The 21,044-nt window shown below is 42.2% G+C and overlaps 1 protein-coding gene across 16 annotated transcripts in view; it reads left to right on the top strand.

Annotated features, from left to right (window-relative positions):
* ERC2 (ELKS/RAB6-interacting/CAST family member 2) overlaps positions 1–21,044 on the top strand; it is a 926,312-nt gene that overhangs the window by 754,486 nt on the left and 150,782 nt on the right. For 3 of the 16 annotated variants that reach the window (XR_008420536.1, XR_008420537.1, XM_053898035.1), the window contains exon 18: positions 2,352–2,417. The exons of the other annotated variants lie outside the window; for them this stretch is intronic. Coding sequence is in view for 1 of the 3 variants with exons in the window: in XM_053898035.1 (XP_053754010.1) it covers positions 2,352–2,378 (27 nt within the window). In the remaining 2 variants the exon portion in view is untranslated. The remainder of the gene's footprint in view (positions 1–2,351; positions 2,418–21,044) is intronic. 16 annotated transcript variants of the gene reach the window in all.

Below are 21,044 nucleotides of genomic sequence, written 5' to 3'. Positions count from 1 at the left end.
CAACATCTGGTTTTTAATAACCCTGGACATCTGGGAGCTCCTTTTTATTCCTATGGTGGACGAGGCACAGTAGTGATATTGGCAGTGTATATTTTCAACCTACAACTCCTGTCTGTTTCAATCATAATTAATTACCACTTTTTAATATATTTAATTTGCTAAAAGTGATTTGCATTAGACCACATTTCACTGTTAAGAAAATAGTGGTAGATTTTGGTGGCAGTGGCTTTCCTTTTTTCTTTCTTCTTTAAAATGTAAAACCCTCCATGAATGGATTTGAAACAAACTAAATGTATACATGTTTGGGGTTTTAAATGCAAAATGAAATAAACTTCCCTGCAAGGAAAGTGATTTTACAGTCATTTAGACTAAGCGGTCAACAGGGGCTGTGGGCTGCATTTTAGGGAAACCTCCTATTTTGTTTTGTGACTGACAAATCATAGCATCGCTCTGTGCCTAGAGTTTCCCTATGGCAGTGACTTTGAGGCTCAAAAATGTTATAATGAATGCTAGGGCTTCCATCCAGAGAAATATACTTACACACATACCCACAACATTCTTCTTTGAATTTCAAGGAGTGGCTAGACCCCTTGAAACCCATTTGTGGATGCCTGGGGGTCCCTTGACTTGACTTTCCTTCTTCATTAGCATAAAAAGGGACATCAACTTTGCTTTTCTACAGGAACCCGGGAGGAAGTTTAATGAATATAAAAATAGTATTTCTCAAGTTATGTAGGGAAAAGAGAAGTTTATTGCCAGGAGCAATTGCTAGATTGTGTAATGATTAATAAGCACAGATAAATTTTACAAGAGAAGACCCAGCTAAAATGATCAGTTGTACCTTATTTTTTTTGCCAGAATATCCCTATCTAAACTGTCAGTGCAAGTTCACACTGAGTTGTCCAATTCAGACTCTGTGCAAATCACTTGATAGACTCAAATCAGTCAGGGATTGTTAACCCTATATGGGACATAGATCCCCTTGGGAATCTGGTAAACCCTGGTCCTCTTCTCAGAATATTTTTAAATGCATAAAATAAAATACATGGAAATACAAAGAAAACAAATTATATGAAAACTCACTTCAAAGGCCACAGATCTGAATGTTTGAGTTGATGAAAATCACCTTAGCCTGTTGGCAAGATTAGACTGAACTATATTGCTGTTTTTCTAGGTCAAAAATGGTGAAATATTGGCATTTTTATATGATTCAAACAAATATTACAACAACTTATGCAATAAGAGTCCAAATGGTGAGAAAATGATCCAAGTTTTTTTTTTTCCTGTTCCTAGTTTTCAAAACAAAGAAGCAAATCATGGCAAAACCTGATTTCATTGGGGATTTATTAAGGGACACAGCTCCCAAATTATGTGTGAGACCAAGATATGAACCACTCAGTCTTCCACACTTTGTTTTAGTCCTGCAGTAAAAAGTGAGAATTCTTGTTCAAAACATGACCTTGGAATGGTAGATTTACTTCTGTCTCCAAAGATTCAATTTTTCTGCCTATTGGCCACTTCACTAAGTGAGGAAAGTGGCCAGAGCCATTCTGGAAACATTTTCAACAACAAGAATTCAGACCAAATAAGTTTCAGTTTATCCATAGTTGAGCACAATTCTTAAGTTAAACAAAACTCTCTTTCTACAAGCATTCTACTGAATTGAAAGTTTACTCTCTTCTCTTTGAAACTTATTTGATTGCAAATGTATAATCATTCCATGCAAATGTATAATCATTCCATGGCGTGTACATCCTCTTTTATGCTGAGAGCAAACAGAACCTGACAAATCAAGAAGATCACAGCATGTTTGAGCCTTTGTGAAATAACCAACGTGAATTATTGCATGCTACAAAAGTTTGTTCCACCCAAGGAGATGGAGTTTTTTTGTTTTTTTTTTTTTAATTCTTCTTCAGCCTTTATTGATACTCTAAGCTTAAGAGAAATTAAGGGTATTTGATTACTATAATTACTTCTCTGCTTACTTAAAAGGTTTAATCTACTCCTTAGGCATATGCAATTCAGATTGCATGCTTTCCAAAAATATAATCATCTGCTAATGTAGACTAATTTTAATCTTCTAATCCAATCTTGACACAGAGTCAGAGCTGGGTGGGTGGAATGTTTTGTGTGGGGGTTGCCATAGATACAAAACTGAGTTATGTATTTGACAAGTCAGTGATGTGGAACTTAAGTTACTATAGATTTTTTTTTTCCTCACTCTTTAAGATTAAAAAACAAAGTGAAGATCAGTGTGCCTTTCCAGTGCATCACGGTGTAACTAACCTTCTCTTCTTTCATTCCGGTGCTCCCCTCCTCTCCGTGCACCTCCCTACCCGGGCCGGCCACAGGATGACGAGGAGGGCATATGGGCATAGCCGGGCCTGTAAACCAAAGTTCCAGTTTTGTTTTGAGGGGTGAGAAACCATCTTTTATATCATTTTTCTTTTAAAAATTGCATTCTGGTGTTGTATTGTATGTGTGTTCAATTGTGTTCGCTGATGTTTGTGACTGTGCCCTGCTTCTGTGTTCTGTGACCACCCCCAAGAGACCCCTCCTTCCTACTACCCCTCCCCACAACCACATTATTGCTCTGCCGTGTTGGGGCCGGGTTGAGCACGATTCAAATGTTTCTGTGTTATTTAAGACATAAACTATGCCCTTGCTAGGATTTATACACACTTTTCAAGGCATGATTGTGGACTCAGAAATTGTCACTATTCTCCAGTAGCGGTTTTCAGCCAACTGCTTGCTTTTACCAGATATACCAGTGTGGTGTTGTGACTCTCATGTCCTGGTTCTGTCACATGTTTGGCAAGGAAAATAAAACTGTATACCTTCATGGAGCTGAAACTGTCATCTCTAAGAAGCCCATTTGATGGATTGTACTATCTCTTCTATGGCAGTTTTGAAGAAAACACAAGGATCAAGGCATAGTGATGGTGAATGGGTAACTGTATCTCTTTAAATGAATTAGAATAGAAATCTCAGTATTGGCAGGTTAGTGGCCTTATACCTGTTGCTTTTTTTTTTTTTTTTTTTTTTACAATTGTGCTTCTATGGAACTTGTAAATTATAAATTTTGCACATTGCATTTTTTTAGAGGGTCTGCTCTTTTAAAGGATGATTTTTAGCCATTAACAACCTACCTTTTATTTCTGTATTATCTGCATTATAATTGAACAGTGGCACATGTAATTGCCACATGGTTATAAATGGAACATTGAATCCTAGAGCCTTGCTGCCATGAATCACACCTCTGCAGGATACTGCAGGTTGTTTAACAAGTCATTAACTCCCCAGAGTTGAATACCTATGGTTCCATAGAATATGCTGTTGAACTGATGATACTGTATATGACATTTTGTTCAGAACAAGGAATGTGGTCAATTGTGTGCCATGGTGATTTTGTATGGTCAAAAAGAACTCAATACGTGGTTCTTTTTCTGGGACAAATGTGAAATGTCACAAATGTCTGTGATTAGAGAGGCAATTCTGGGGGATAACTTAGCAGATATGCCCTTTCCCAAGTCTTGCCTTCATATTACATGGTAGCGGTGCTTCGGGCGAATTTTAAAACAATAACTGGTATGTTTTGCCCATAAGTGACAGTTTTGTTGGTGTGTTTCACTGCTTAGTTAAACCTGTTGCAGGTCCCACCGGTGGTTCATATGGCTTTCTCTGGTGCTGTGTGGGAATACACGGTGGCAGATTTTCAAATACAACATCCTTCTGCGTAGTAAAGATGTAACACCTCCTGGATCCATTTGCTGCCAGTAGAATCTGTTTCTTGGTCACATCAGACTATCTATCTCTCCTCTTCCTGCTTTCCTGGGTAAAGGGGAAAACAGCACTGGAATTAACTCTTCCAGATACAGAGTGTTTCCAGAGGGAAGCTTGTCAGTGTGAAGAGGTGGGGAAACCAGAAAAATTCCTAAGGTCCTATCTGAAAGACTCTCTCCCTATGTAGGAAAAACTTTAAGGGAAACATCACATTTACTTGTGCAGAAAAGTTAATGCATGTGTCAACTGACCTACAATAACATTAAATAAGGAATAAAGGTTTTACAAGGTTAAAAAGCAAACGTGTGAAACCTGCCCACAGCGTGCATGGAACAGGTAGGCAAAGGAAGGTTCTATGAGTTTGGGGTGGCCTTGAGAAGAAAGAGTAAGTCCTACTTGGGGCTCTTCCATGAAGCTCTTTCTTCTACCATCATAAGTGCTGGGGTGCTGGGCTCTATTTATGTCTCCTCCTGAATAGTAAAGATTTTATTGCTCTTTCACAAGATTCATGACATCCACCCTGCCATCCCCTAAGATAGGACCCAAGTTGTCATCCTCAGGGTGGAACTGGGGCCAAGGCTCATAGAAAACCTTGCTTTGCTCAAGGCAAATGGAGACAACAGTGTTAAGCCCCTACCCCCTTTATTCTTTCATGAATTTCCCAAGCACCATGTACCCCAGAAAACAAATGTCTTCTGAAAATTAGTCAATATATAATCCTGCTTTAATATGTTATAATAAATTTTATAGACTTCTGAGGAAAACTACTTATCTTTCTTTATGACTCCTTTAAACAAGTTTGCTCAGATATCCTCAGGCTTTTAAAACCATATCTTAAGGATTTAAATAATGAGATACTGGGGGAGCCTTCCATTTTCAAACAGCCGTTGCATGTTTTGAGTCATATTACAATCTGTGGGGCCTAAGGAGACATTAAATTTATAACTAAAGATGGATAATAGTGGCACATTAAAAATTAACTGTTTTGAATATTTTGATTTATGGCCCTTATAAAAGAAATATTACAAGAAGTTATTTTACTAGCCATCAGTAATATGCTCAGAATAGCATCAGAAGTCTCTGACTTGAATCTGGTGTTTGGTGCTGAAATGAATCATAATTTGGGAAAAGTCGCTCCAAATATTACAACAAATTGGAATTAACATAACAGCCCTGACAGCTCCTCCTTTTTTTGCCACTTCCAGACACTAGCCCAGGCATGATTTATTTGTCTCACTGTGATCATTCAAGGGTGGTGTTTTCTGAGAGCAAAGTGAACTGGAGAAAGTTTCTTTTCTAAAGGGTTTCGACAGCCCCTAGAGTCAGGCTTTCCCTCTATAAACCTCATCCTCCAGCCCAGCCTTATCAGCATGTGACCTATATAGTCCACAGAACCCCAACCTTAGGACTCCACTCTTGCTTTAACGCTCTGCTGTCACTGTCGTTCTTAATCATTTTTTATTTTGCACTGGGTTGTACAAATTATGTAATTGGTGCAGCTTGGATCCAAAATATATTCCTATATTCTGCCTCCAACTTCTCTCTACCCTCCCTGCTGGCTCCTCCCCACTCCTACTTTTCTTATGCCTAAAATTTACCTTTGGCTTGCCTTATTTTGTGGTTTTCTTGCAGAGACTCCACAGGTCACATTTCCAGCAAGTTGTTGCCCTCATGGGCATCCCTGTAATGTGTGTTCAATCATTGTCCTCTCGCCCCGTACTTTTGATTGTGAAAATGTGCTCCTGGAGCCCTTACTGCATTTTCTGTCTAAAAAGCAGTTGCTTAATTCTTCATTACTTTCCTTCAGGAAAATCCACTTGATGTGGCAATCATTTATGTCAGCAAATAACCCTTCATTTCTACTGAATGGAAGTACTTTCCTTGGACCTCCAAGAGGCCCTTTGTTTCATGAACATTCAATGAGGTGGGGCAACAAGGGACCAAATCTAGGCACCTTATGAGATCTAGTGCCACACCTGCCTTGACATTTGAATGTTTGAGCTTTTACTATGAACTCTCATAATTGAGCAGACATAGAACACAAGATCACATTTATTTCTTAGACCACTGAGAAAGGAAGAAGTCTTTTTAGATTGGAAACATATGTAAATTTTTAGGACCTGATTCATAAAAATACAGATGTGGGCATTAACAAGTTTTGGCAAAGGGCCATGATGCTGGTAGGTGCATCCTGTTCAAAATGAAGAAGTGTAGTTCTGTGCCACCAGCAGATGGACACTGTTACGGTGCAAGTATGAATACAGAGTGAAAGTGTGAATCATAGAGCACTTAGACACAAGGACGGGGTTTTTTTACACACAGAAACAGTGCTCAGAGGCCAGTGGAACTCCCTGTCATGGCTCCTATCAGGAAGAATGAGGAAGGAGATATTTTATTATGGCTGGAAAGTTTATATCCTTCTTGTTTTCTCTTGGTACAAAAGGTCTAAACACTAGGTTTGTGCTTGTACTGGGGCAAGAGAAATCCAGTAGCTGGAAAAGAAGTCGTGGAAAGAGCCTTGGGTTTTCAGTTTTCATAACTGATGTTCCATTTTCTCTGCAAAGTAGAGGTTTCCTTATACCTCTTGTACACGGATACCAACCTCTGTCTCCTACAGCTGGATATCAGATGCATCTCCTCCTTGTGCCATTTTATTTCATTTATTTATCCATTCAGTCATTTTCATATAGTCATCCATTCTTTCATCAAATGGTTAAATTCTTAGTTATATGCTAAGAAAACAATGATAAGTAAGGTAAATATGTCTGCTACCCTGTGGATCTTTCAATATAGTTGAGGGAAACAGACCACAAAGAATTACATGTGACTGGAAACTTTATACATTTGATTGTTGCTTTGATGGAAACCAGGAAGATATTGAAATTAACAAGAGGAAGCTACTTGGTTAATCTACTTCAGAAAGGATTTCAGCAAGCATCTCTCCAAGGAAGTGAGTTTTATGCAAAGCCTTGAAAGGAGGAGAGTCAGCGGCATCCGTGCCAAGATGTGTGTTTGGGAGGTGGTCCTAGGCAGGCATGCAAATGGCAGAGGGTGAGAAAGGGTTTTATGGGCTGAAGGAGCTTGAAGACCGTAACCCAGGATAGAAAATTAAGACAATGAGATGAATATGAAGAAGTGGGAAGGGGCCAGATAAGGTAAACCCTTTTTAGGCCAGTGTAGAGAGTTTGGGTTTTAGCCTAAGAAAAATGAAAACATGAGAAGAAAATTAGAGGATCTTAAGCAGGAACATGGCATGATTCAATTTATGCTGTAGAACAAGCCTGACTGTGGTGTAGAGGATGAACTATCATGGCAGGAAGAGCAGAAGTAGGGGTTCTTCCATCATTTGTGAGAGAACTTGATGGTTCTGACCCAGGGGAGCAGTGGAAGAGATGATACCCAGCAGGGACAAGTGGATAAATTGGAGATGAGACTAGGAAGGGAAGCCAGCAGGACTTTGATGGACAGATAAGACAAAAAACTAAATTGAGAACACCTCCAAATTTCTACCTTGGGCGTCAAAGCTGGGGCAGGCCATTGTTGAAGGTTGGGGGGCTGAGTAGGAGTCCTGTTCTGTTCTGTTTTCCCTAGGCATCCAGTCAGGCCAGAGGAAAAGCAGACTTTTGACCTCCCTCTTTTCTATTTGCCTACATATCAGCATGGGGATCTTTGGCCTCCCATTGCAGTGACACGCAGACTGTCAAGTTTAAAGAATAGCTGAAGTCCACCCTCAAGAGTTTGTAGTTCCTCTGACTCTCCAAGAAAAGGAAGAACTTGAATATCAAAGATTGCAAAGAAAACTCAGCAGTCATATAATAGGGAGACATTTGAGGCATAGTGGTCTACATTAAATCAAGTTCCTGAAGTTGCAGAAGGATGAAAAGAACCTACAGATAGGAGGAAATGCCACTGGTGATTGTAGTCCCCCCTGAGATCCTCAGGCATCAAGAATTCTGTTAGCTGAGGCACATTTGTGAGATTTTGCCTGCTCGTGAGGACAGGTTTCCCATCTTAACATTCTGAGTGTATTATTTCTAGTAGAAGAAACTTTCTATAACTTGTTTTCAGGAGTTCAGATAAGATGTAACCAGAAGTAGTTTTGAGATGTTTCAGAATGACCATGATAAAGTCTCTGCTTACTTTCAGTGCAGAATTCATTCCTGGGCAAAGTGTGATGTTTTTGCCTTATCTCTTCCCCCACTTTCTTTTTCTGCTTCTCCTTCTCCTTCTCCCTCTCCTCCCCTTCTCCTCATCTTCCTCCTCTTCATCCTCCCCCTCCTCCTCTGCTAGTCTGGAAGATATCTAGTAAAGCTGCTGTTCAGAGCTACAGCTTCTACGTTTTGCCCAAAGTTCTTGCAATCAATAATTCAATAAAAAAAATACTTCTTCATCTCAGTACTGGTGTTGAGGCAGTGAACAAAATACAGTGCCTACCCTGGAGGAATTTAGATCAGTATACAGATTCTTAAGCTGATATTTATGAATCCCCAGGGATCTGCAAGTCCCTTGACATGGCTAACAGACTTGGTTTTGGGTATGTGCACATCTTCCAAGGAGAGCATCTGTGATCCTCCACAGATACTCATGGGGTCAGTAACCCAGGAAAGGAGAACCACTCATCTATGAGAGATTGGGTCACAATGTGTTGGGGTGGCTCATAATGGGGTCTCTGAATTTAGATGGTACTGGGTTTGGGTCCTTCTTCCAGCACTCTTTGGCTGAGCGGTCTTGGATAAGTGTCCTTCTCTCTCTGTCCCTCCATTTCCTCATTTGGGGAAGTTTGTGCACACCTCATAGGCTGTGGTTAGTATTACCTGACATGAGGCAAGTAAGACACCTGACCATGTCTGGTGCACGGTGAGAGCACAATCCTCATCAGAATATCACTATTATTATTACTAATAGGCTTGGAAGAGCAGACTCTGTAAGCTGACTGAAGAAAGTAGTTGGTACTGTGGGATGGGTGGATTTGGGGGATAAGAGAAAACACAGAATAAAGGAAAACCAAAAGGGGAAATCTATTCCTGTGATCATAGCTATACAAGCCAGCTGCACATTTTCTAGCAGGTCTTAAAGCATGTTTACCCTAAAAAATACTCTTACATTACCTTTGATTTTAATGACACCCAGGTATAAGCAAAGGAAGTTTTGATTGCTGGAGACTCTAGATTAGTTCATATTTCTAGAGGAAGGTTTCTTCCTCAGCTCAAAGAAAAGTCAAGTGTATAACATGAAAAGTCAACAAATATTTGACAAACGACTATGAGCTGATGACTTGGAAGAGAAAAAAGAGGGTAATTATGTCTCAGTCCACCTCTTTCTGCTCTCAAGCATGATGGACTTGGGGGCTGGGGTAGAAGCTTTTAAGTAGAATCGAGAGCAGTAAATAAGTTCTTGTGGGTTTTTCTGGAACTTGTGAGGTTACCTGGCAAAGCAATGCATGTTGGCTTGGATATGACCACACTCTCAGGACCTGAAATCTGGCTGAGAAATCATAAACAAACAGTGGTGATAAATGACTGTGGGCCAGAAGCAAGAGGTGTCTGGTGCAGTGTTGTTGCATTACACTACATCCTTCCTGTGCCAGGGCTGGCGCACAGGGAGTGCTCCAGCCTCTCCCACCCCTTTGTCATTTGCTCTAGAGTACAGTGCTGGTCTGCTCTTGTTTAACCTCTTTATTAATGATCTGTAAAAGGGAGAGAAGAGCATGTGAGGGAAAGTTGCAGATGACACTAATTTGGGAGGTGTTGGAAACACTAGCGAGGTCAGAGAAATCGCACAAATGGCCCAAAGAAGGTTAGGAACATGGAGGGAAAGTAACAAATCTTGGAGAGTCCAGACGCTCACATCTGGTGAAAATTAATCTGAAACACAGATATCGATGGGTGGGAGGACTATGGAAAACTGAAGGATAAAAGAAAAATAATAAACTGAGTGGACATTAGGAAATCTAGCCATGGGTGAGAGCAGGGAGAGAAGTGCCAATGGCAGTTAGCACTGTCCAGAAATCAGCAGGTGCCAGAGAAACATACATCACTGTTTGTGACAACCCTGCCCATAAGTTGTGTCTTACACTTGGGACATCATAATGTTGTATACACTCTTTTCCAGAGAAGCATCTATGTTACCAAGAATATGGAAGAAGTTTTTCAAGAATACAATAACTAAATGAGGTCAAGGCCCCATTTAATGTTGGATGTAGATCCAGAATTCCCAGTAAGAGTCAGCATTCAAACACATGGCCAGAATGGCATTTTCAGACAAAGCATAAGGGATTTCTCTTGGAATATTAAATGTGGACTTGAGAAGACTGATACATCTCATTCCTAGACTTGGGGACCCAGAGTAGACACTTCTCAGAGGCGTACTTTGGGGAGCCATCCAGTTGGTAGGCAATGTTAACAAGCTGGACCAGAATTTTCTTGGTAGTTCAGGGTGAGGGACCCAAGCCCCATCCCTTTTCAACCATATCCATAGCCCCAACAAAATGGAAAACTAAGATGATAACACCCAAACCAAGGGTGCATATTTATGACCACCATTAGATATATGAACCAGAGTGTCTGTATTCCTTCCAGCTGGCCATTGTGCCATCCATTGGCTGGAGGCTGTTGGCCACACCCAGGTGGGACCTAACTCTGTCCTCAGGCCTTTTCCCTATATACCTTCCCCAGAGTAGCATGCTGCCTGCAGGAGAAATGTTGACCCACTTGCTTACCAGATGATCTCATGAAACCCATTTTACCTGGGTGGCCAAAAGGCACCTTCCCCATGAATGTGTCCATCAGACACTTTGTGATGGTAATGTCCATTCCCTCTAGCCTTATTTTCTAGCAAATGTAATGTAAATGCTCAGAATCACAGCATACAACAACTGAGAACTTCCATCTTGCCCGGCCCTGATTTAAGCTGCCCCTATCTGTCCCATACAGATCCAATACTCTCAAACACCAGGCCACACTTGCCAGCTAGCTCACAGGGCTGTTCCCATGGTGACAAAAATCACTGAGATGCTGAATCTGCAGAAGGAGGAGCTCTGCCATTTCTTTCAGCCTTCATGAGCTTTCCACAGCCTGGGGGTCAGCCTGGCCACTGTGTGCCCAAACAAGTCAGGTCCCTCCGGTCATGTCTGAATTGGTAGTCAGGATTCTGCCTGTCTCCAAGCATTTCCTTAGTTCCTTAGTCACTGTATATGCAGAATGGGGCAAACAGAGCTCTCAGAAAGAGCCCTCAGAAAGAGAGGTTGTTATAATCAGTTTGAAAGAAGATCATTTCTCAGAGAAACCTGCTAGACCCAGAATAAAAAGGCAAATGCCCAAATGGCTAAATACATTGTACTTTCATCCTTCAGAGGGAAACATAGAATGAGGCTCTGAAATAAAAAATCACAAAGATCACTTTTACCAGAAAACCTGAGCTTCTTAAAGCCATTTTCCTCATTTTTAGTTTCTATGTTTATAATAGAAAACTTAGAAAGTTTAATGAAGAATCAGGAAAAAAGAAGTTCTTAAAAGTCCTCATTCAGAGAAAGTACCATTTGTAGGTACCTTTTCCTTTACAGATATGATCATGTAAGCCTATACTTGATGGGGATAACTCCCAATTTTGCATAGCCTTTGGTCCTAAGTGGTTGGTAAGTACCTTGGTTTTAGAGTCACATAGACCACTTTTAGGTGCTGCCTTGGGCCTTTATTTATTTATTTTTTTAATTTTCTTAACGTTTATTTATTTTTGAGACAGAGAGAGACAGAGCATGAATGGGGGAGGGTCAGAGAGAGGGAGACACAGATTCTGAAACAGGCTCCAGGCTCTGTCAGCACAGAGCCTGACGCGGGGCTCGAACTCACGGACCGTGAGATCATGACCTGAGCCGAAGTCGGCCGCTCAACCGACTGAGCCACCCAAGCGCCCCTGCCTTGGGCCTTTAAAGGTAGCTAAGACTACTGTTGTTATTTACTCAGTGTCACATGACCATCTTTCCATATTGACAAATTGACATCTGTCTACAAGTTTGATTTCTTCTCTGCACCAGGCAGTTGGGACAGCCCCTGCGGGGAGGGGAAGGCACACAGCAGCTCTGGGGAGGGTGTGAGAGTAATGAATGCTGTCCGGTGCATTTGTTCTTGGCAGTGTGTGAGGCTTCATTGTTCAGCACTAAGGTGTCAGCCCAGGAGCCCGGATGCCTGTGGCCACCCTGAGTCAGCATGTGGCCTTGCTGATCCTCCAGCATCCATTCTTCTTTCAGCACACCTTGATCTCTGATGTAACTGCATTATTTGAGAGTAGTTTCTATACAAATCCCTCAACAACAAAGAAAATCAAAACCCCTCCCTGATGAAAAAGAGAGTCTCCCCACTGCCTCATGGTACTGGGTTGTGCCCAGGCTCTGCATGTTGGTCTTTTTGCTGCTGTTGTGGGTTACTTTATGCTTTAATTAACTTTCTGGACTTGTATCTGCTGGTGCCTGGGCAATAGCTTGGGAGCACGATGAAGTCACGTTAGAGGAAATCCTTTGCTCTCCTTTGTCCAAAGATAAAGACACACTAGGAAATGGAGCGTGCCTGTTTTGGTCTGAGAGGTTACAGCTCGCTTTAGTAACCGCATCTCCACCAGCTGATCTGAATTCAGCCTCACAGGTCCTTCACTATGATTGGCGACAGAAAAGAGTTGTCCTTTCCACTCATGGAATGTGGAAAGGAGAGAGGGAGAATGAGCAAGTGTTCTAGAGCCAAAGAGCAATCTTTGTCCGTTCTTATACAACAGGCTCAGGACTCAGTGAAATCCAGTATGTCAGATAAGGAGGTTGACAGTGTGTGAGGGTGCAGGGCTGAGAAGCGCCTGATGAATTTTCTCCATGTTATTCTTCTTAAAAAATTATGAATTCATTAACATTTTGCAGAGGCCAGACTGTTAAGTCGTTTCCATGCTTCCTGGAAGAGTGTGAACACCTGGTCTGAGGCTCAGGACTCCCACCCACAGAGGCTTTCCAGGAGCTTTGTGTAACCAGGAGGCTCTCCCTGTGGGCCAGGGCCAGGGAAAAATGGGCCTCTCTCCATCTCCCCCCCAGGGCCAGTCACTTTCCCAGTAAACACCGAGGGCAAGAGTGGCTAAGGAGAGACCTGTAGCCGGGCAGCTTTGTGCCTGGTCTGCCCATCCTTGGAAACATCTTCCAAGTTCTTTTCCCACCTCTCACTCACACAGCTCCCTTACTAGTTTAGAGGAAATCCCCAACATCTGTCCTGATTTTCATCAGATTCCCTCCCCATCAGCTCTATGAGGGTGGCAGGTAGGTAGCACTATGCCCCTTTTACAAAGGAAGAAAGTTGACTCCTGGTCACCTGCTCCTTCCCTGGTAGTAGTAATTCCATAAGGATTTCCTTAGAGCATTGATGGTAGTGGATGTTAACAGACACTATTTTTAAAAATTATAATAATAACACTTTATGTTCAAATAAGTGTGAGCAAAACTGTGGAGTAAAGAGAATTAAATAGGTTTCTTCATTTCAGGCCTTTCCAGACCCTTTCAAATCTCCGCTCCAGTCCTCAAGCTCCCACCCAGCCCCTCTCATGAGAAAGGGAAAGTGGGCCTGCTTTTCTGAGAATCGTGATACAGCCAGCAAGGGCTCCATCATTTTCCCCCTCTCCACCTCAGGATTTTTCTTCACTGACCACTTCTTCCCTTTCTTCTGGTCTCACCTTCTTTCACCTCATCTTTCTCCTCTTTTTCTTCCCCTTTTCGTGAGTTCCGGGTTCATCCAGCACATACAGCAGTTCATGGAACAGGGGCAGAGCTCTATCCCTAAACAGCTGTGTGGCCTGGGGCGCATTATTTAATCTCTCTGAGCCTCAGAGTCCTCATCTGGAAAATGGTGAAATTACAGTTTTACTTTCCTCCCTTGTGCAGTTCTCATGAAGATCAAATGAGACAATGATGTAAAACGCTAGCCCAGTGCTGGTACATAATAAGCATTCAGTAAATACCAGCCCCTCTTCCAGAACCGTAATGTTTCCCCACTGCCACCTCCTCTGATATCTTCTTCGCTGATCACCCCTTACAGTGTTGCAGCGTCAGTATTTCTGTAATTATTTATCAAGTATGTGCTGTGTTATAAAGATTTAAATGTTTACTCATTGGTTGTATCCTGAATCACATTGGGTGCTGGGCACCAGTCTGACTGCTGTGCATCTGTACGCAATACCGGAGGAGCAAACAGAACCAGTGTCTCTGGGGATCTTCATGCTTCAGACCAAAAGCTCTTTGCTGGAACGGTTGGACATAACTTTCCTAGGGTCAAGCAATTGGTCTCAGCAGCAACAACAAAAATATGCACCCGCAAATTCAAAAGCCTTCGATACACAGTCCCAGTAAACTAGCAGAATGAACAGCCAATTGGAATTAGATACATGAAGAGGATACATTAAAACTTTTCAGCCTTTGCAAGAAATATCACCACGATGGGAAGTCAGGAGACTTTCCAAAAGAGGCCATAAAGCAAGGGAAATTAAAAAGAAAATGCTAAAATTGCCTTTTTCCCTAGATATTTGCACTGTCTTATCTTGGCTGATCCAGAATAGATAAAGGAAATACTGGAAACAGCTTGTTGAGAAAGGCAATGTTGCATCTTCTTTGCCTGCAGAAAAGCAAGTACATACTTGCAGACTTTGGAGTGTTCTTAGAGAGGCTTGCAAGAATTGTGCAAGTAGGGTATGTTCCAGAAGATTAGGAGTCCTTTGTGTTTCGTGTTTCATGGTTGCCAGCAGCTGGCATCTTTCAGAAATCCCGTGAAAAGTGGGCAGAGCTCCTTGTGCACACTTCTGAGCAGAGGGTTAAGGAGACTTTGTGTGTGACTCTTAATCTTGTTGGGAAATTTTAGGGTGAAAAATGTAATTACATCTGAAATGCCAACAACCCAGGCCAGAGGAATGTCTCCTCTTTGGAAGGTTCTTTGTTGATGAGATTAACAACTAAGCTCTCGTGCTCCTGCCTACAAATTATTCAGATTATTTGAAAAGAAATGAGAGAAGATACTGGGAGGAAAAACGCCACACACCACATTATGTAGCACTTAACTAATGCTCACCTGTTCAGCAATGAGTTCAACAAATATTTATCAAGTACCTATTGTGTGTCATATAACAGAAACTACACAAATGAGGTTCCTGCTCTTCCTGATTTTACCCAAGTAAGCTATGTTCTCAATTATCTGTCAGTGGTAGCTTATGAGAAGAATTCAAGGACTCTGCAGTTTAGCACCGGGCAGCTCCCCATTGCATGGTCTCTATTGCCACCAATTCCATGTAGAAATAGATAGCCGTATACAATTCAGTTGCTGGACATAGAAGGCTGTGTGATATGGCCTGAACACCAGGGCTGGAGGCGGAAAGGGGTAACACATAAAGGAATTAAAGGAAATAGGACAGTGATACAATAACATTGAAATGTGGGGTCATAGTCGTTTAACTGATCCTGTAGAGCAAGGGGTAAATAAGCCATGGAATCCAAGTCATGATGATGGCAGAATTTGGTCAGAGGTGGAGAGCAGCCATTATTGAATGTCTCTTTTGTCCACATGTCCACATGCAACTCTACTTAGGCTTCCACCCCAACATGTAGATCTTAGGTTGCCCCACTTTACAAAAACCCCCGAGGTCACACAGCTAGAAGGTAGAGAGCCCAGGCTGGAACCCCATTACCCTGTCATTCACCACCACACCAGCCACTGTATAGCAAGGGGCTCTTCAGACCCAGCTCTTTAAACCACATACTGAAGTCTCTTCCCAGGTGAGTTAAGTTCCAAAAGTTTGCAGGACATCTGACTCATGGTTGGGAAATCAAATAATTATATATATAATATATACAAATATCCCCCACTTTTCAAAATTTGCATTTCACCTCTTTGCTTTTGCAAAAGACCTACATTGCCACCTGTTTTCACTAAGCAAAAGAAATGTAAAAAGTATTTTCGCTTTTGCAGGAAAAGCAAAAATAGCATTCAGCATTTGTTTTGCAGCTAGCCTGTATAGAGGCAGCACACATCCCTTGCAGTGAGAGCTGCCCACCCAGCCCCTTCTCTGGGAACCACACTCAGCTCCCCAGCATCAGGCTGCCATCGCTTTGACTTGGATCTGTGAGCACCTGTGCTTTGTCTTGATTTATTTTGTGCATCTGTTAGCAACATGTGTCCTAAGGTATCAGAAAAACTTAAGAGAGGTTATTTTGGGGGTCTGGGAAGGCTAAAATAGTTGCTGTATAAATTAATGTTAATTGCTTCTTTGCCTTACACCATTTTGGTTTAGAAAAGTTTTCGTAGGAAACTTTCACATAGGGCGAACCTTTACTGTGTATGTTAAACAGGGTGGTAGGTGCCCAAACTAACTCACAAAAGCCTATGTCATGTTGCTAAAATTCCTATCCTTACAGAGAAGGTTGGGAGACAACCAGGAGATGATAGCCGTAATGTAAGAGGAAAAGCAATAATATTGAATGAAAACTTAATGAGGCAGTGATTGATCTTGGGTTCTGATACTTTAGAGGTGGTTTTGTTTAAAAAGAACAAGAGAAGGCAGTGCCCATCTCATGAAGTTGTTTTGAGGATTAAATCCATTAAACCATGTAGTGTCTGGCGTCTTGTCAAAGTAATGTAAATGCTAGTTGCATAGATAAATGGAGACCTTTGAGAAGATTCCAAAGGGAATTTCTGAATACTTTTGAAGGTTTCAGAGAGGATGCCCTAAATAATTTATTCTGCCTGATTTTACTTTTGCAACAAGGGAGCTTCCTTCTATACCGCAGCTTGCCATTTCATTTGTGCATATGGTAAGTGCCCGAGTCACACATTCATAAATCCAGCACTGCCTACCTCAGCTAAAATTATAGAATAGTACATTTGAGCAGCAGCTACTGAAGCCCCGTGGTCAGACACCCAAATTCCAGCTTTGGAAATAATAAGGGTGACTATCCAGAGTACTTACAGCGTGCCAGGTACTTGACTTAACACATTGTCATGTACTAACTCATTGCACCCTACCTCTCCCCAAACAAACCCAGAATGTGGGTATTATTATTATTATTATTAGTCTCATTTTGAAGATAAGAACACCAGACCCTAGAAAGTTAAGAAAATTTCCCCAGGTTGCAGAACGAATAAGCAGTGGAGCTGGAATTTGTACATGGGCAGTTTGTCTCTGGAGGACACACTCTATGCAGGAATTCTCACCCTCAGCAGTATTAACATTTGGTGCTGGATACTGCTTTGTTGTGTAACTGTGCAAGGTAGGATGTTTAGCAGAATCCCTGGTCTCTACTTGCCAGGTACCAGTAGCATCCCTGTGCTCCTGCTGTGACAACCAAAAAGGACTCCAGAGTGTCCTTTTTGCCACAGTGGGGGCAAAATTGCCCTTGGCTGAGAACCACTGCTCTACATCCAGATGCACTCTAAATGGGTGACCCAGGAGAATTCTTGGAATTGACTTAGAACATTATCAGAGTTTAAACATAGGCTAAAGCAATTTCATAGACTTGACAGCCATGAAGCCACCTTCTGCACTACTTGGAGGAAGCAGAGCTTATGTGGAGGGAGGGAAGGGAAATTACCTCTCTGAAAATGCCCATGTGTGCGTGTATTAAGATATAGAAAAAGGGCATGACAGGGTGTGCGTGGTGCATGGAAAGACAGGATGATGGCATCTGCGTGGTGACATGAGAGGGCGAAGATGTTGGTGTCGAAAGGAACACACAAATCTGAGCTCTTTTGGCTCTTGCTAATAAGTTCAGAGACGTGGTTCAAACCTCAGCTCCACCACCGATGAGCTATGTGACCTTGGGCCAGTCATTTAACCTCCTGGTTTCCACTTCTTCTTCTACAAAACATAGGCAATGTTCATTTCTACCTCATGGTGTGTTAGGAGTTCCTAAAAGTGCCTGTCATGCATACTGAAAGGGCTGATAAGATGCGAATCAGTTTTCCTGGCCACTGCACTTGAGGTTGTGATGTTTAGTGGTTAAGGATCTGGACTCAGACTGCCCAAGTGTTGATCCAACATGGCCATGTGCTAGCTGTGTCATCTCGATTGAGGAGCTCAGCCTCTGTGAGACTCAGCTTCCTCAGTGCTTGTCCCTACCTCCCAGATTTGATGTGAGGAGGCTTTGAGATGATCCACGTGAAGCCTCTGCCCAGTGCATGGCATCACCATGAGTGCCAAGATGGCACTTTCCAACTTAGGATTTATATTAGTTTGTCAGGGCTACTGTAAAAAAGTACCCCAAGCTGGGTGGCTTAAACAACAGAAATTGATTGTTCCACAGTTCTGGAAGCTAGAAGTCAAGGGGTCAGCAGGGTTGGTCCCTTCTGAGGGCTATAACACAGAATCTCTTCCATGACTCTCCCTCAGCTTATGTTGGTTTGCTGGAAATCTGTAGCATTCCTTGGCTTAGAGATGCATCACCTGGCCTCCACCTTGATCTTTACAGAGCTGTCTTCCTGAGTGGGCATGTCTGTGTCCAATATTCTCCTTTTTATAAGGATGCCAACCATGTTGGATTTGGGTTCCAATAAGTCCTCATCTTAACCACTTCTATCTGTAATGACCCTATTTTCCAATACAGTCACATTCTGAGTTACGGGGGGAGGGGAAGGCTTAAACATACAAATTTTGAAGGCATGTGATTCAACCCATACAAGGATTCTGTGAATCTTTTTAAGGTTTCTTGTAGCTCTGAACTCCCAGGAGGGATTATTGAAGTCTGAGTAGTTTGGGGAGACCAAAAATGAACCTCTAAGAACAGGATAAAGAACTATTTTAGGAGTCAGAAAGTGTCTGTTTTGTTTTGTTTTGTTTTACTTTTAAAACTTGTTTACTTGGTTGCATCTTCTCTGTCCTGTGGGGCTAATGATGACTACCTTCACCCCTTCCTTAAAAAATTTATTCCACAGACTGAAGAAGAGAGTAGCTGTCAAGACACCTTGAAATTCTAGGGGTTCTGTCTAGGTGCATTGTTATCATCCTCACTATTTATCAGGAAGAAAGGGAAATGTTGATTTCTGTGTGTATTCATCGTCTGTTAACAGGGCCTTACTTCTCCATCCCTGCTCGCCTCTCCCCATCAAACACAGACCTGCTGCTGAAGTTTTCAAAAGCTCCCTGTGTTGCAAGATTTGAGCAAACTTGATCTTCCAGGTTTAACTTAAATATTGTTTCCATTTTGAAGCCTGTCATGTGGGTGTACCACAAAGAGCGTTTGGTTTTCCCCCCTGAAGCCCTGGGCCGCGGTATGTAGGCAGTAACAGAATACTAGGAAGAAAGAGAGAGCCTGAAATGGATCCTCAGGCTTTCAGCCTGTGCAGAGACAAAGCAGGATGTAAGTAAAACCATTACTTCTCCCTCCTGATCAAAGGGGAGATGGTAACCCCGCCCCTCCTCCCCACCACCCAGCAAGCAATTAACACAGCCTGGCGTCTCCTCTGGAGTGATGGGATTCAGCCCGAAGGACCAGCTCTGGCTGATCAGTGGTTGAAAGTGGGGTGCCCTGTGTGCCCAGGTTGAAAAATGCATATATTTGCAAATAGAATACATTCTAAAACTGTCCAATGAGGGAGACACACAAACCAACCTTGTTGAAGGATTACTCTTTTCATCTGCATTTGATGCAGATGTGAGATCAGAACTTGCAGCAGGACCTAAAAGTAAAAGGTTAAAATTGCAGGAGCCAAGTAGACTAGCTCCTCTTGGATTTTACAACCACCCAGAATCTTATTAAAGGCAGATTCTGATTCCTCAGTTCTGGGTGGAGCCTGAGATTCTGCATTTCTAACAGACTTTCAGGTAGGGTTGCCAGATTTAGAGAGGGAAAAAAAGATGGATGCCCAGTTAAATTTGAATTTCCTATATTTTATCTGGCAACTCTACTCCCAGGCAATGTAAATGCTGCTGGTGTGCGGACCACACTTTGAATGGCAAGGGTGTACATCATCAAAACATAAAAATTTGATGGAAACATGAAGTTGAGTTAGAGCATGAGCATCTGGTACAATTTAGAAACAAGTTGATGGCTCGCAGGATAGTCACACTACAAAATGTTGTTCAGTTGTTGGCAGAAACAAGCCAAGAGCAGCAAAAAGTATGCTTACATCTCCAGAAATGGGGTTCCCTGAATTCCCCGGCTTGGAGTCCAGGGCCCAGTGTGTTTCTCATGTTCACTTTATGTATTTATTTACTTAGTCACTTCTTAAATATTGGTAAAGTCCAAGTGAAGTTATGGCTATAACAGAATAAAAGAGTAAAAGTAAAAAAAAAAAAAAAAAAAAAAAAAAAAGACTTTTTAAGAGCTACAAATAATGCAGAGTTTTGTGCTTGAGACCTTGGCATGCATGACATTTCACCACATTCTGCCTCCCTTCCCAACTGGCCCTTCAGAACGAAGGGGCCACATTGACTCCTGCAGCTCAGCTCCTGACTGGTGATCTGCAGAGAAAGTGAGGGCTAGGCTTAGGTTTACTCTGATGTTTGACATGCAACTCCAAGGCTCTCTTCCTTTGAAGCTAAGGGAACAGATTCCAGCTCCTTTGAAGCTACTTGGCCACCAGAGCAGCCACTTACAGGTTTCAGGAAGGTGGGTACTGGGGGGGAGTTTAACAATCATTTATTCCAGCCCCTGAACTCCACAGATGGAGGGATAGGAATTATGGCCAACTTCCTCCTCTTCTGAGCCCTTTCTTCTCGGACTACTCTGGCATGCATGTTGTAAGAGCTTTATCCTTGGGGGCTGCATAGAGTGAGAATCTGGTTTTGCAAGGGGTTCTTTGGTTTGTTTTATTTTAAAGTACATCAGGATTGCCTGTAGTCCAGATCTTCCTTGCCTATATTCTATAATAGAATCATTTCCCTTCTGTCCATCCATTCTTGAGATTAGGTTAAATCTGATATATATGTCCACTACAGTTTTAGTAAGATTGACTTAATCAAAGGCAGGTAACATACTTCCCCAAATTGAATAGTGCCATGTGTTGTATTCTTCAAGTATTTATTGAGCTCCTACTATGTGCCAGGTCTGTGGAAGGCCACGTTATCTAGAAACTATCTTCTCTTGTCCAGCCTGTTTTATGCTTTACTCTACTGTAGCAATTAATAAGCATGGGATTTCCAGGAGCACCTGGGTGGCTCAGTGGGTCAAGAGTCTGACTTTGGCTCAGGTCATGATCTCATGATCTCACAGTTCATGGGTTCAAGTCCCACATTGGGCTCTGTGCTGACAACTCGGAGCC

The sequence above is a fragment of the Panthera pardus genome, unplaced genomic scaffold (genome assembly GCF_024362965.1).
Source record: "Panthera pardus isolate Hobbes unplaced genomic scaffold, ASM2436296v1 HiC_scaffold_8, whole genome shotgun sequence".
NCBI lineage: Eukaryota > Metazoa > Chordata > Mammalia > Carnivora > Felidae > Panthera > Panthera pardus.
This window is presented reverse-complemented; position numbering and strand designations above follow the sequence as displayed.